Genomic DNA, 16,991 nt, shown 5'->3' on the forward strand with positions numbered 1-16,991 from the left:
GAAGACTGGAGTTTTGTACAAAGAAACGTTTTACTGACTGGTCTGTTTCGTACATCCATGCCTTCTTGTTGTAGATGTTGACATTGTGCTAAAGCTATGAAATAACTTTATCAACAAGCAGATTTCACAGAATCTGCTGTAGCACTATGCAGAACATTTTATTTATAATTTCGAGAATTATGAACTCTCACAAGTCCGTGTGAAGCATTCTCAGGCATCAGCAATTTGCAATTAAGTTTCTTGACTTGAAGCGCTAGAAAGTAATACTCATATTGATCACAGTTTGCTATGTTTGCCTCTGTAAGATAGTTAATTCTCACAGAACTTAATTTCGGTGACAAATGTAATACTTCATTCCTAGTTGGTACAGTGCAAAATGTAACAGTCAACAGGAAAACTATTTTTCGTTCTATCGAATTCATCTATCGACACATACAAATATCGCTGCAACAAATGCAGATCGAGAGTGTACTACTGTGAGCTTGGAACAACGCTAGAAAAAGTGAAGAGTAGTAATGTCATAACATGTGTTTTAGTAGAGTGAGTGCGTGGCTGTACGTATCAGGGGTCTAAAATAGCTTTCCATTTGTTGCTTCAATTAAGCCGATGGTTTCATCTTGGCAAAGATGTTCAAACGCGAACATACGGTGGTCCCGAAAACAGTTTGAACGAGGTTATGGCGGGGTTTTTCACCTAGCGTTATTAATGCTAAAGAATGGTGCCTATGCGCGGCTCGAAGTTCAAATTTGAGGAGGGAGAAAAAGTGTTGTGCTATGAACCAGATCCAACGAAGGCGAGGGTGTTGTACGATTCCAAGGTAATTTCTGCATTAAACACTAGCAGTCAACAGCAAGTTGTTGTTGACATAAAAAATGGCATTACGTTAGTTCACCAGTAAAAAGGTATGTAGCTTTTCGTTAAGTGATGTCACTTTAGCTGGAATTAAAGCTTTATTTAGCAGTTAACTCTTCGTAATGCAGAGCTTGAATGACCTTCAGAAGACCATATTTGACAGTCCTGCGAAAAGACAAACTGTACGGAAGAAATATGTTTTTATGTGGCTTATTGAGGATATTTGTGAAGTTTTCTTACTGAAACTTGTACTTCATTTTAACCGTTATGACAACTATGTACACGGTTTTAAAATAAAATGTATTGAATCAGTTAACTGACAAAGTAATTTTATGGTTTACCCGGAAAAGGCTACCGTGCTTTTCATGCATCCCTTAATTTTTTTTTGTTAATAGCTTTGAAGTTTAGTTCGTGTGACACACAGTATTTCTGAATTTATATACATTTATGATACGCATATCTTCGAAGATGACACGTCAATTTTGACGTACTCTGCGTCATTCCGTCGATCTAGAGTAGTGTATAAATTAATGTTTAATAAGCTGTAATGTAGTCGTAATGTTCATGATCAGACGGAGACAGCCGTGTGAGCGCCACTGTCGACAAGCGGACATAGCTAGGTACCTCGGAATGCGGTGGAGGTAAAGCCCCCACGGACTTCAATGTTAAGAGGATAGGCGGAAGGAATATATTTCGTCCGTGCAGTTTGGTCAGTGTTCATATTTCTCCGTGTTGTATTTTCTTGGCACATATTTATTTTTTTCTCAAGTGTGTATCGGACAATGTTGACGTAAGCGAATTATTCTTTGAAATTCTATGTGAAGTTAAATACTGGTGGTATACTAAGGCGAACTGAAGTGAATTGTGAGTGTTTTCCTTCGTTTTGCAATAATACTTACAGTTCTTATTACAAAGTTATGTGCGGGGGGGCTGCAAAGCGGAAATGGCAGCAGCTTCAGAATTGGTGGATTCTCGTATGACACTTCTGTCGCGAGTGATTGTAGAATGGAAGACTCATATAGAGTTTGGCGTTAATGATTAAGCATTAAGGATACAATTTTCACGGGAAGCATATTTCATTGTTTTTCACAATCCTTTAGGTGGCAGATGGAACTCCAGTTCGAAAAAAATGTTGATGCATTTGTTTCCTGGTATCGCACCGATTTCGCGATAGAAAATAACGGGAAGATCCGTGATCAGTGTTACCATGCATTCGTAAAATCGAAACCCAAAAGTTGAGGGTATTTCTCACAATCACAGTAAAGGCACAGTAATTGTAATTTCATCGAAGTACCATGTGATGGACACGATGTATGTGATTAACACGATATTGCTGCGTTGGCTAAGGACAGCGTCAGAATAATACGACTCTTAATGTATAGTGTTGTGTGTTTCCTTCACGGTTGTGTGTGGAAGCATATGCTGACTACTCGTTATTTCCGAAAGACTTTGGTTGAAGTTGAAAAATAAAGTAGGTGCATTGCGATGTTTAATGTATGCAATTTAGATGTCATTAAAAATAGAATTGGGGCTATTGGAAGTCCTGAATACGCAAAAATTTTACGTATCATTTAACTGTGACTTGATAAGTAACAAAGAATATGAAGAGAAGCAAATGTGCGACTGTAACTTCGAGCTATAGTAAGAGTAAATAAATTGATAGTGCTTTGTTAATAGCAGATTTGCTCATGTATGAACCCTTACATTGTGTGGGTGCTTAAAAATGTAGATTCAGAAATTATTTTCTGCATGTAGGAGATGGTATTATTTTTTTTAACTTTCATGCAATATCTTGAATTGGCCAGTAGAATTCTTTAATGTGTTTGATAAGGGTATAGGTTGAAGTGGGGTAATTGTAACCATGGGGTTAGTGTAACTACGGCTTATGGTGTCTTAAAGAAGCTGTATTTTTTCCCTCTGGCATAAATTGGTAATTAAATTTTGGACTTGAATTGACGTCTACATTTTCACTCTGCGAGTGAGTGACATGCTCAGAATTTGGTGATCTGTCATTTTTGCAGCTTTAAAGATAACTGCAGAATTTTTTGGTTACAAACTAACTTTTGCATGACAATTTCAAATATGAGATTCATTTTACTCCACTGATAAAGCTCTTTATATGCCAAGCATGGTTAAACTTACCCCAACTTTTTTGCATGTGGGGTAAGTGTAACCAACAGGCTGGGGCAAGTATAACCCAAACAAACTTACCGGAACAGATTTATTTATTTAAGCCATAACCTTGTTTTTGCTATCACACTAGATCAACTAAACTGGCCTTCCTGTACATATGGATACCAGAGTACTTGATGTGCTGGATTTGTAGGCCTACTGAGTTTGTGTGAGATTTTATTTTTAAGTCGACTATATTTTTAAACCAAGTTTCCTTTTATAAAATATGACACAGTCCAACAGTGTAGTCCCACTGGTAAAATAAAGAAGAAAAGGATTGCACCAGGAGCTGAAGTTATCACTTTTTCAAGATGCCATCTATAAAGAAAAAGATTTTAAAGGAAACAAGAATAAAAAGGAGAAAGCAAAATGAAAAAGCATTATCAACATAAAAAGGGCTTGGTAATGAAAAGTATATCTTCCAAACAAAGTGCTGTTACTTTATTTGAAATGGCATCTCGGAATGTTCTGGAAAAAATCCCCGATTGCTCATGTGGGTAACAAGAAAAAAAGATTGGAAGTTGAATCAACAAGTGAAGAAAGTGAAACTGCAGGAGGCCTATCTTTAACAAGTAGCGATGAAGAAAATGGGGCCATAATAACACTGGACAATATCAGGAAAGAAATGATAAACTGTGCAGAAGAAAAAGGGGCAAACTTTTCTGAAGCCAAAGATAAAATTACAGCTGGAAAATATGTTCTGGTAGCTTTTGCAACAAAATGTAAGAAAGTTCATTTTATTGGCCAAGTTACCAAAGTTAGTGATTTAGGAGATCCAGAAGTGATTTTCCTCAGATGCAAAAATAAAAGCATGGCACCACATTCTAATGGCCTGATAGAAGAGATGAGAGGGAAGTTCCAACCTCTGATGTCATTTCAGTGTTGCCTGAGCCTACTTTGAGTCGCAGGGGAGACCTGACATTTGGTGTTACACTTGATTCATACAACATTCAGTGACTAAATAATAGTTAGGGCCTAAGTGTGAATATAAGAAGTTGAATTAGGGCAGTTTAGTGTTAAACACAAATTGCCAACAACTTTAGTTCAATTACCATGAAAAATAATAGAAAGTGAACTTATCAAGTGAATTTTTATTTTCTCTTGATATTTTATTATTTTTGTTAAATTGCCTACTAAAGAAAAACTATTACTTTTGTAGAATTTAAACCAATCAATTACTGGCCTAAAACAAAAATAAATCATCTATGAAGCATTCTGTTTGTGTTTTATGGTTTAGGCTAAGGCTTACTTTTTAGTTTAGCTAACATTTTCTGTGTATTTCATAATATACAAAGAGGCATGTGCAAAAAATTTCATATATTGAGTAAAATTTAAGATACTTTAATAATTTAAAAATCCTCAAATTCAGTAAAAATTGGGTAATCAGGTCACTTAACCCAAGTCTCTTTTACAATGCTCTGTATGGATACGAAGATGTGGGGTTACACTTGCGCCAAACCATGGGGCAAGTGTAACCTCAAACACAAAATTTTGAAAGCAATTAATTCACCATATAATTCCTTTTTTCAAAAACAAAATGTAGATTGGTTAAAAGTCAATAAGTCAAACTTCAAGTATGAGAAATTTCATATCTTCAATAACAAGTTGGCAATTTGGTGTCAAAGTTGAACTATGCCTAAATGTGGTTACACTTACCCACTTCACCCTATCTGAAGTCAATATAGATAAAAAATGGTAATTCATTTTGTAAAAGCATTCTTACACTAGTGACTAACAGTTTTTTCCCCTCCTGGAATGTAGTTAATCATTACACCAGTGTAACTCAATGTAGTTTCAAAACACTGTTAGTTGAGAGCCACTGTTTGTCACCATGAGCATTGATTCAGCTGCATAAATAATTGCATCAACATATAAACACAGTCAGTAAGAGGTAAATAAAATACCCAATAAGTTTTGACTGCAGTAGCAGTTTACAGGATGATGTCCTTGCTCCCTTTGGAAATTTCTTGATTGGTCATGACATCCTGAACCCAGAAAGCACTGGTACATAGGAAATTCTATTTTATTGGGATAACATTATTTAATATTCTGCTGTTAACACACAGAAAATTTACTTTGTTAAATCATTAAAGTAAATCATTGATGTTTCTGTATTTCTTGCTTTCAGGTGCTTGAAGTTAACGTGAACAGAGATAAAAAAGGACGTAAAGCTGTGGAATATCTTATTCATTTTCAGGTTAGTTCGCAGTAATGTCAGCTCACACTTGTATAGAGCAAATAGGTTCTTAAAGGTTAATCACTTAAGAATCAAACAGACCTTTTTCCACTTGTACCTTGGTTTCTTATATTGTGATATGTTCAAATGTCAAATGTTTATTTCAGCTACTGAAAGTGCACATGCAATTTTTTTTTTTAAAGTAATGCATAGCTGTAATCTCATTAGTTGTTAATTTGTAAAGAGTAGCAATAAAATCATATTTGTGATTCGGTCAAATTTGAAGTCCTGTCAGATGTTAATGCATATCTGGGAGTGTGATATATTCGTATAAATTGGGTTAATATTGAGTTTTGACATTTGATGACCATGAAAAGTCACATGATGGAACGAGAGCAAAGTGTAGTAAATGCAGAAAATAATGTTTGAAGGGGACAGAGTTGTGAAATTAGTTTTGTAGCTGTTACAGTAATATACCAACAGTAGAGTTATTTCATCTCCTATCAAATGAACCCCCCATGAACCATGGACCTCGCCGTTGGTGGGGAGGCTTGCGTGCCTCAGCGATACAGATAACCATACCGTGGGTACAACCACAACGGAGGGGTATCTGTTGAGAGGCCAGACAAACATGTGGTTCCTGAAGAGGGGCAGCAGCCTTTTCAGTAGTTGCAAGGGCAACACTCTGGATGATAGACTGATCTGGCCTTGTAACAATAACCTAAATGGCCTTGCTGTGCTGGTACTGCGAACGGCTGAAAGCAAGGGGAAACTACGGCCGTAATTTTTCCCGAGGGCATGCAGCTTTACTGTATGATTAAATGATGGCATCCTCTTGGGTAAAATAGTCCCCCATTCGGATCTCCGGGCGGAGACTACTCAAGAGGATGCCGTTATCAGGAGAAAGAAAACTGGCGTTCTACGGATCCCTTAATCGGGCAGGTAGGTTAGAAAATTTAAAAAGGGGAATAGATAGGTTAAAGTTAGATATAGTGGGAATTAGTGAAGTTCAGTGGCAGGAGGAACAAGACTTCTGGTCAGGTGACTACAGGGTTATAAACACAAAATCAAATAGGGGTAATGCAGGAGTAGGTTTAATAATGAATAGGAAAATAGGAATGCGGGTAAGCTACTACAAACAGCATAGTGAACGCATTATTGTGGCAAAGATAGATACGAAACCCACACCTATTACAGTAGTATAAGTTTATGTCAACTAGCTCTGCAGATGACGAAGAAATTGAAAAAATTTATGATGAAATAAAAGAAATTATTCAGCTAGTGAAGGGAGACGAAAACTTAATAGTGATGGGTGACTGGAATTCTAGTGTAGGAAAAGGGAGAGAAGGAAACATAGTAGGTGAATATGGATTGGGGCTAAGAAATGAAAGAGGAAGCCGCCTGGTAGAATTTTGCACAGAGCACAACTTAATCATAGCTAACACTTGGTTTAAGAATCATGAAAGGAGGTTGTATAAATGGAAGAACCCTGGAGATACTAAAAGGTATCAGATAGTTTATATAATGGTAAGACAGAGATTTAGGAACCAGGTTTTAAATTGTAAGACATTACCGGGTTTAGACGTGGACTCTGACAATAATCTATTGACTATGAACTGTAGATTAAAACTGAAGAAACTGCAAGAAGGTGGGAATTTAAGGATATGGGACCTGGATAAACTGAAAGAACCAGAGGTTGTACAGAGTTTCACGGAGAGCATAAGGGAATAATTAATAGGAATGGGGGAAAGAAATACGGTAGAAGACGAATGAGTTGCTTTGAGGGATGAAGTAATGAAGGCAGCAGAGGATCGAAAATATAAAAATGCAGTAAATGAAGCAGGCAAAAAGGAATACAAACGTTTCAAAAATGAGATCGACAGGAAGTGCAAAATGGCTAAGCAGGGATGGCTAGAGGACAAATGTAAGGATGTAGATGCTTATCTCACTAGGGGTAAGATAGATGCTGCCTAGAGGAAAATTAAAAAGACCTTCGGAGAAAAGAGGACCACTTGTATGAATATCAAGAGCTCAGATGGAAACCCAGTTCTAAGCAAAGAAGGGAAAGCAGAAAGGTGGAAGGAGTATATAGAGGGTCTATACAAGGGCGATGTACTTCAGGACAATATTATGGAAATGGAAGAGGATGTAGATGAAGATGAAATGGGAGATACGATACTGCGTGAAGAATTTGACAGAGCACTGGAAGACTTGAGTCGAAACAAGGCCCCCGGAGTAGACAACATTCCATTGGAATTACTGACGGCCTTGGGAGAGCCAGTCCTGGCGAAACTGTACCATCTGGTGAGGAAGATGTATGAAACAGGCGAAATACCCTCAGACTTCAAGAAGAATACAATAATTCCAATCCCAAAGAAAGCAGGTGTTGACAGATGTGAAAATTACCGAACAGTCAGTTTAATAAGCCACAGCTGCAAAATAATACCACGAAATCTTTACAGGGGAATGGAAAAACTAGTAGAAGCCGACCTAGGGGAAGATCAGTTTGGATTCCGTAGAGGCAATACTGACGTTACAACTTATCTTAGAAGAAAGATTAAGGAAAGGCAAATCTACGTTTGTAGCATTTGTAGACTTAGAGAAAGCTTTTGACAATGTTGACTTGTATACTCTTTCAGATTCTGAAGGTGGCAGGGGTAAAATACAGGGAATGAAAGGCTGTTTACAATTTGTACTGAAACCAAATGGCAGTTATAAGAGTTGAGGGTCTTGAATGGGAAGCAGTGGTTGGGAAGGGAGTAAGACAGGGTTGCAGCCTCTCCCTGATGTTATTCAATCTGTATATTGAGCAGGCAGTCAAGGAAACGAAAAAAAAATTCGGAGTAGGTATTAAAATCCATGGAGAAGAAATAAAAACTTTGAGGTTCGCCGATGACATTGTAATTCTGTCAGAGACAGCAAAGGACTTGGAAGAGCAGTTGAATGGAATGGATAGTGTCTTGAAAGGAGGATATAAGATGAACATCAACAAAGGAAAACGAGAATAATGGAATGTAGACGAATTAAGTCAGGTGATGCTGAGGGGAATTAGATTAGGAAATGAGACACTTAAAGTAGTAAAGGAATTTTGCTATTTGGGGAGAAAAATAACTGATGATGGTCGAAGTAGAGAGGATATAAAATGTAGACTGGCAATGGCAAGGAAAGCGTTTCTGAAGAAGAGAAATTTGTTAACATCGAGTATAGATTTAAGTGTCAGGAAGTCATTTCTGAAAGTATTTGTATGGAGTGTAGCCATGTATGGAAGTGAAATACGGACGATAAATTGTTTGGACAAGAAGAGAATAGAAGCTTTCGAAATGTGGTGCTATATAAGAATGCTGAAGATTAGATGGGTAGATCACATAAGTACTGAATAGGATTGGGGAGAAATTTGTGGCACAACTTGACCAGAAGAAGGGATTGGTTGGTAGGACATGTTCTGAGGCATCAAGGGATCACCAATTTAGTATTGGAGGACAGCGTGGAGGGTAAAAATTGTAGAGGGAGACCAAGAGATGAATACACTAAGCAGATTCAGAAGGATGTAGGTTGCAGTAGGTACTGGGAGATGAAGAAGCTTGCACAGGATAGAGTAGCATGGAGAGCTGCATCAAACCAGTCTCAGGACTGAAGACAACAACAACATCAAATGAAACCAGCCTTTCCCAACCTATCCCTTATTCCTGGCTCAAGATGGCATAGTTATTAGTTGGCCACTGAAAGATTAGGTTACATTTTTTTCTACATAAATTGTATGTATTAACAGAGCTAAGATATTGGCCACTTGAAAAGAAAGTGCTGGATAGGCATTGTCTGCTTCCAGTTTTAATTTTTTTCATTAAAACTTCCATTTGTTTAAAAATTGTGTTAATTACATTACTCAGGCACTGTATGGTTTTCCTATTAGTTTTGGAATATGACTGTTCTGTGAATGATTGTTTCAAAGTCATTTAATTGCTTCAGTGTAATTTGTGATACTATTCTGTAACCTCATAGCTCAAGGCCACACATCTGCTCCTTCCCCTACCTCCTCCTCTCCCCACTTTTCCCTTTCCTCTCCCCACTTTTCCCTATCTTCAGTAATGGTTTTTTAAGTAGAAATGTTTGTGATTTCAATTTAGTTTGCTCGTATCAGAACACGTAACATTTTATTTTATCTCAATTGTTGAAGTACAACCCTATGTTGTTTCTTAAGAGGCACAGAGTTGTATTAGATATGAACTAAGTTGAAAAAATAAACTGCACCAAAGTTAATTTTTAATTCTTTGGAGGGGACCACACCTTTTTGGTATATTTTGATGCCATAAGGGAAATCTAAGGAAAATCTTTGCCATTTAGCACTTAAGTTTTACCATTTGTATCATAAGCAGTCAGTTTCCAAATTACTGTCCAATATGGACAAAAAGTGTTACACACTTAATATCCAAAGTAGGGATATGTTTTTTTCGTTCAGTAGCTTTGGCTGATAGGTGTCCACAGTATTTGGCTTCTTCACATATTTACTATGTTTGTTGAGAAGAATGACACTCTGAAGATGCTGGAGGAAATTTCATTGAGAAGAAAAATTATTTATCCAGTTCGAACACCTCCAGATCTATCTATTAGAGGGAATGAACCAAAATTTCAACTGTTGCCATTTAGAATATAAATGGAAGACTGCCAAATTATACTACATATTAGAGCATATTGGAATCCTGACACACTTGGTCCGAAATATCATTCAGGTTGGCATATAGGAAACCAGTCTGATAATACAGGTTGTATCAAAAAGAATCATCAGATTTTAAAAATCATATCTTCGTTGTTTTAGATGTGTGTGAACAATGTACTGTTGGAAAGAGCAAACTCGAGTTTTACATGATTCCTGCTAGGTAGCAGCAGTGTGCACCGACTGGTGTCAGGACAACAGAAAGCATTTTGTGTTCTACGTTTTACACAGTTCTGGTCAGTAATAACTATTAGTATGACATTTGTACTATGGATGGTGTGTATCCTCCTGCAACACAGAGCATTAGGCGTTGGCACGAACAATTCCGAGAAACAGGTTGTTTGTGTAAATACAAATCACCAGGCTGTCCCCAAATGTCCAACACAGACGTCAGAATGCCTCCACCATAGTTTCACAAGAAGTCTGCAGAAATCAGTTCGCTGTGCAGCTTGGCAGCTCAACATGCTCCTCCCCCCACACCATGTCTGTGTGACGTGTGTCGACGTTTACAAAAGAAACCATACAATAGTCAGCCACTACATGCTCTTCATGAAAGTGCAACCAACTATGTGTGGGGTTCTGCAATTTCTTTCTTTCTTGGGAAGATGAAGGATGACAATTTTCTTCTACGCTTAGTGTTTAGTGACGAAGCAACATTCCATTTAAATGGAAAGGTGAACTGTCATGTGAGACTATGTGGTACAGAACGATGACATGAAGTTCTAAATCATAAAAACAAAATTCATTGCATATGTTTGTTAGTTTCAGAAATTTAGATGTGCCAAATTGAAGGATTCTTTTTGATACACCCAGTATATTGTTTCTCTGTAAGTGATAATCTTATTCAATTTCTGGAAAGGGTAGGGACATTTAAAAATGTGTGTAGAATCCGTGCATTTGTGTGGTTTGTTCTTAATTTTACTGAAAATCCAAAGCTAAATAAGAACCATTACTGTTATACAATGTACAGGCCTAATGATGTATCTTTTTCAAGGGCTGGAATTCCTCTTGGGATCGCTATGTTAGTGAGGATCATATTTTGAAGCACACAGAAGAGAACTGGAAGCTTCAGAAAGAACTTGCAGAGAAAGCGCAGCTAAGGCCGTAAGAATTTTCTAATAATGTAATATAGTGCTAAAGTAATTAGTCTGCTGTAAATTATTGAATTTATGTGGAACAATTTTTGTAATTCACCCGATATTGCACAGCCACCTAGATTTAATGAAAGTGCAGACATAGTATAATACAAATTTTATTGTACAGAAGTAAACTTTTCTTAAATTAGTGTCATAAAAATGTTCTGACAAAATGTACAGAAATTGTTGCCTATGGGATCTATCACAATATCTTTTATTATGATATTAAATATAATGTGGTGAAATGGGCCATTTATTTATGACACTGCTTTATGTACTGTTGTGCTTTAATTCATAGAAAAATTTTGGCATGATGATCTGTTCAAAATCTTCATTCCAGTATAATAGATCCTAGTGACAATTTGTTGACTCACACTATCCAGTATATTTTGAAACATACACTTTTAGAAAATTCAGCCTTTCCCAATAAGTAGTAACGCGTCTTTTGAAAACAAATGTATGAGGGTGGTTTGACAAGACTGGTAAATTTCCATGAAAGAATGGAACATTTTTGTTGCAACTTCATGGTTGGAAAGCTTGGTTATTCCAAGGATGATATAAAAAAGTTCAACAATGTACAGTTAATTGTTGACAGTTGCCAGAGTTAGTGTGTCAATGGTGTTGGAGCGTGTTAATAAACATTTTCATTTGGAGGGTTTGGCTGCTGCACAAATCAAAACTGAATTGTATGAAGTTTTTGTCTGTTCATCCTTTTGACTGGAGGTTTACTTTTCTAAGAAAATGAAAGTCTACAGCTGTCCTTTTGGTCTTACTTATTGTGTAGCTACCAGTTTAGTTGCTTCAATGCACCATTTTCAGGCCGTAGTTGATGATGTCACGTGGACTTGCATCATCATTGAAAACAGTTTACCTTTGGATAAATAATTGAAACATGGTTGGACAAGTATTGAAGATGAAGTGTACTATGGCCATCCAGTTGAGGTCACCTAGAAGGAAACCATTGACAAAATCTCTCAACTGAGTTAGTGCATAATATACTGCACCAAAAATTGCTCACGAAGATGCTGTGTGTGATGTGGGTGCTGCGGTTCCTCAGTCAACCTTAAGGGTATCGGGCACAACATTTCAACGCCATGTGTGGCAGTGTTTAAGTGCGATCTTCAAGACTTTTGTGCCAATTTGTGACTGTTGATGAAACCTGGGTTTGGTTTTACCTAAACACCAGTTAAAACGGCAGTCAGAATAAGTACACCGAAGAAGGCAGAGACCATTTTTATCAGCTGGTAAGTTGATGGCCAATGTTTCTTGATTTCCAAGGCATAATCATAGATTACTTTGGAAAAGGAAGAGCAATAATTGAACCGTATTATGCTTCATTGGTAGATTGTTTGAAAATGAAAAAAGACCAAGGTTGGCATGGATAAGTGTTCTTTCACCTCCCACACATCAGAGATAGCAATGCCAAAAGCGCATGAAAGGGACATTTACTTGCTTCCTCATCTGCCCATCCACCCAAGTGACATCTTTCTGTTCCACAACTTGATTCTTTGCCTTGCTGGGAAGAAGTTTTTGTCAGATCAGACGTGATATTTGTGGTCAGAGTATTTCATAGAGTTTGACAGAACCTATTTTTCTGATAGAAGATTCTAGACAAATAAGGTAAATGGTTATGGAGCAAACATTTTTTCTTTGCTTTTTTACCAGACTTATCCAACCACCCTCATAGTAATGTTATGTAACTGAAGTGATGCAGTGGTAGTTAGTTGGGAGCTCAAACGTTAGGTACGTAATGGGGCCCCTTAGGAACATGGCTACCAAGGAAGAAGAAGCCACACTCCATGTGGATACTGGGGAGAATCATTCCGGGTGTGGAAAGGGTGCTTCTGGATGATGTAAAGGGTACAGGGTGCAGCCAACTGCTGGTGGTGACTCATGTCAGTACCAGTGATGTATGTCGCTTTCGATTGGAGGAGATCATCTCTGGTTTCGGATGGCAAATGGAAATGGTGCAGACTGCCAGTCTTGCTTCAGAGATTAAGGCAGAGCTCCCCATCTGGAGCATCATCAACAGAACATCGGTGCAGAGCCGAGTGGAGGTTTCTGAATCAGAGGCTCAGGTAATCCTCTGACTGTGTAGAGTGCAGATTCCTTGACTTGCGCCATTGGGTGTTGGGTTTCCATGTTCTGCTTAATAGGTCAGGAGTCCAGGGTGCACAGGAGGTGGTAACATGGGTAGCGGGGGCTGTATGGAAGGGACTAGATGGGTTTTTAGATTAGAGGGTCGCAGGGAACAACAGAAAGAGCATCTGTCTAAAGGGGGCAGGTAAAAACACAGTAAGGTAGTTGTAGAAGCGATCAGCATTGTAGTTGTAAATTGTTGTAGCTGTGTTGGTTGGAACCAGAGCTCCAACCGAGCTCTAATATAAAGCACTGAAGCTCAAATAGTTATAGGTACAGAAAGCTGTCTAATGCTGGAAATAAGTTGAGCTGAAGTTTTTTCAAACGATCTAACAGTGTTCAGAAAGCATAGATTAAATAGTATTTATTACTGTCAGAAGTACTTAGCCTTGTGGTGAAATTGAAGTAGATAGTTCCTGTGAGATATTATGGGTAGAGTTTGCACCTGACAATTGGACTAAACTACTAATTGGATCATTTTACTGCCCCCCTTGGGTCTAATTTCAGTCTACCCTTGATATGCTGGAAAAATTAAATATTTAAAGCAGGTGTAAAAGTCATACAAAATTGTACAGAATGCTTCTGCAGAAAATTATTTTGAACAAATAGTTCGAGCCCACTCGAAATGTAAATGATTGCGAAAACATACTTGACCTCTTAGCACCAAACAATCTTGGAGAAATAATGCAATGAAAGCATGTTTGTCATGGTATGAGCCTAGACAAAGATGATCACCCCTAGTTGATTTCAACACCCTCTTATTCAGACTTCGTCACTACTATCTGCTCTACATCTACTTCTATACTCTGTAAACTACCGTGAGGTGCATGACAAAGGGTACGTCCCATTGTACCGGTATTTGTTTCTTCCTGCTCCATTCCCACATATGGAATGTGGGAAGAATGATTTGAATGCCCCCGAGCATGCAGTCATTATTCTAATCTTGTCCTAAAGATACCTATGTGAGCAATATGTAGGGGTTTGTAACCTTAGAGTAATCATTTAAAGCTGGTTCTTGAAATGTTATTGACAAACTTTCTCGGAATAGTTTGTCTACCTTAAAGACTCTTACAGTTCTTTTCCTTGAGTACCTCTGTGACACTTTCCCCACAGATTAAACAAACCAGTGACCATACTACCCTTCTCTGTATTTGTTCAATATTTGCTGTTAGTCCTATCTGGTATGGGTCTCACACACTCCAATAATATTCTAGAACCGGTCGCACAAGTGACTTGTAGGCAGTCACCTTTGCAGATTGACTGCAGTTCCCCAGTATTCTACCAATAAATCGAAGTCTACCACCTGCTGTACCCATGACTGAATCTTTGTGATCATTCCATTTCATATCCCTACAAAGTGTTACACCCAGGTATTTGTATGGGTTGGCAAATTCCAATAGTGACTCATAGATATTATGGTCATAAGATACATTTTTTCGTTTTATGAAGTGCAAAGTTTTACATTTCTGAACATTTAGAGCAGAGTTGCCAGTCTCTGCCCCATGTTGAAATCATATCTATATCTGGGTGTATATTTATGCAGCTTCTTTCAGATAGTACTTTATTGCAGGTAACTGCATCATGTGCAAAAAGCCAGATTTCACTGTTAATACTGTCTGCAAGTTCATTAATATAAAACATGAACAGCCAGGGTCCCAACACACTTCCCTGGGGCACACCGTAAGTTACTCCTACATCTGATGATGACTTTCATCCAAGACAACCTGCTGTGTCATCCCTGTTTGCGAGTCCTCAATCCAGTCACAAATTTCACTTCATACCCCCATATGATCGTACTTTCGACAAAAAGCGTAGGTCCGGTATTGAGGCAAATCCTGTTTGGAAATCAAGAAATATTGTCTACCTGGTTGCATTGATCCAATCGTGTGAGAAAAGTGAGTTGGGTTTAACATGTCAGATGTTTCTGAAATCCATGCTGGTTGGCATTGAGGAAGTCGTTCTGTTAGAGATATCATTATCCAGAATGAGATTTTCACTCTGCAGCGGAGTGTGCGCTGATATGAAACTTCCTGGCAGATTAAAACTGTGTGCCGGACCGAGACTCAAACTCGGGACCTTTGCCTACCTGAAAGGCAAAGGTCCCGAGTTAGTCTGTCAGGCACACAGTTTTAATCTGCCAGGAAGAGACATAATTATGTTTTAGCTCAGAATATGTTGTAAGATTAAACAACAAATTGACGTCAAGGATAATGAACAGTAGTTTCGTGGGTTGCTTCTACTACCCTTCTTGTAGATGGGTGCCACCTGTGCCGTTTTCTAAGATTTGGGCTTGGTTTTTTGTTGAAGACATCTAAGATAGATTATAGTTAGAAGAGGGGTTAATTTAGCCACAAAGTCAGTATAGTATCTGACAGGGATTCCATCAGGGTATGGAGCTTTGTTTGATTTTAACGGTTTCAACTGTCTCTGAACACCATAACATTACTTATTTTATCCATCTTTTCAGTGGTGCAATGATTAAATTGAGGCAATTTTCATGTGTTCTCCTTTGTAAAGGATCATTTGAAAACTGAGTTAAGCGTTTCAGCTTTTGCTTCTTTACCATCAGGGGTCATTTCCTGTCATTTGCTACAGACTGGACAGTAACGGTGGTACCACTAACAGCCTTTACATATAACCAGAATGTCTTTGGGTTTTGTGAAAGATCATTTGACAATATTCTGCTGCATTAGTGATTGAAGGCATTGTGCTGCACCCTTGACAGCCATACAATTTTCGATTCAGCATGTGTCTATGTACAGCACTACCCTTTGTTTTACCCCTGATCTACATTAATTTCTGTTTCTTCAGGAGTTTCTTTACAGTGGCTGTATACCACGGAGGTTCCCTCCCATTAGGAACTCTGCTGGTTTCCCATAGTCGTTTAATGAACAAAGTAAGAGCATACGGACTATCAGATCAATTCTGTGATTGGATTGAGGAGTTCCTAGATAACAGAACGCAGCACGTCATTCTCAATGGAGAGAAGTCTTCCGAAGTAAGAGTGATTTCAGGTGTGCCGCAGGGGAGTGTCATAAGACCGTTGCTATTCACAATATACATAAATGACCTGGTGGATGACATCGGAAGTTCACTGAGGCTTTTTGCAGATGATGCTGTGGTGTATCGAGAGGTTGCAACAATGGAAAATTGTACTGAAATGCAGGAGGATCTGCAGCGAATTGACGCATGGTGCACGGAATGGCAATTGAATCTCAATGTAGCGAAGTGTAATGTGATGCGAATACATAGAAAGATAGGTCCCTTATCATTTAGCTACAAAATAGCAGGTCAGCAACTGGAAGCAGTTAATTCCATAAATTATCTGGGAGTACGCATTAGGAGTGATTTAAAATGGAATGATCATATAAAGTTGATCGTCGGTAAAGCAGATGCCAGACTGAGATTCATTGGAAGAATCCTAAGGAAATGCAATCCGACAACAAAGGAAGTAGGTTACAGTACGCTTGTTCGCCCAATGCTTGAATACTGCTCAGCAGTGTGGGATCCGCACCAGGTAGGGTTGATAGAAGAGATAGAGAAGATCCAACGGAGAGCAGCGCGCTTCATTACAGGATCATTTAGTAATTGCGAAAGCGTTACGGAGATGATAGATAAACTCCAGTGGAAGACTCTGCAGGAGAGACACTCAGTAGCTCGGTACGGGCTTTTGTTGAAGTTTCGAGAACATACCTTCACCGAAGAGTCAAGCAGTATATTGCTCCCTCCTACGTATATCTCGCGAAGAGACCATGAGGATAAAATCAGAGAGATTAGAGCCCACACAGAAGCATACCGACAATCC

The 16,991-nt window shown here is 38.3% G+C and overlaps 1 protein-coding gene across 2 annotated transcripts in view; it reads left to right on the forward strand.

The window, feature by feature from the left end:
- The first annotated feature begins 430 nt into the window (after positions 1-430).
- The window catches only part of LOC126324245 (male-specific lethal 3 homolog), a 116,563-nt gene continuing 100,002 nt past the window's right edge, over positions 431-16,991 (forward strand). For both annotated transcript variants that reach the window (XM_049994944.1, XM_049994945.1), the window contains exons 1-3: positions 431-817; positions 5,153-5,221; positions 10,906-11,015. In XM_049994944.1, the coding sequence (XP_049850901.1) occupies positions 716-817; positions 5,153-5,221; positions 10,906-11,015 (281 nt within the window). In that variant the 5' untranslated portion in view covers positions 431-715. The remainder of the gene's footprint in view (positions 818-5,152; positions 5,222-10,905; positions 11,016-16,991) is intronic.

This window comes from Schistocerca gregaria, chromosome 2, assembly GCF_023897955.1.
Source record: "Schistocerca gregaria isolate iqSchGreg1 chromosome 2, iqSchGreg1.2, whole genome shotgun sequence".
Lineage (NCBI taxonomy): Eukaryota > Metazoa > Arthropoda > Insecta > Orthoptera > Acrididae > Schistocerca > Schistocerca gregaria.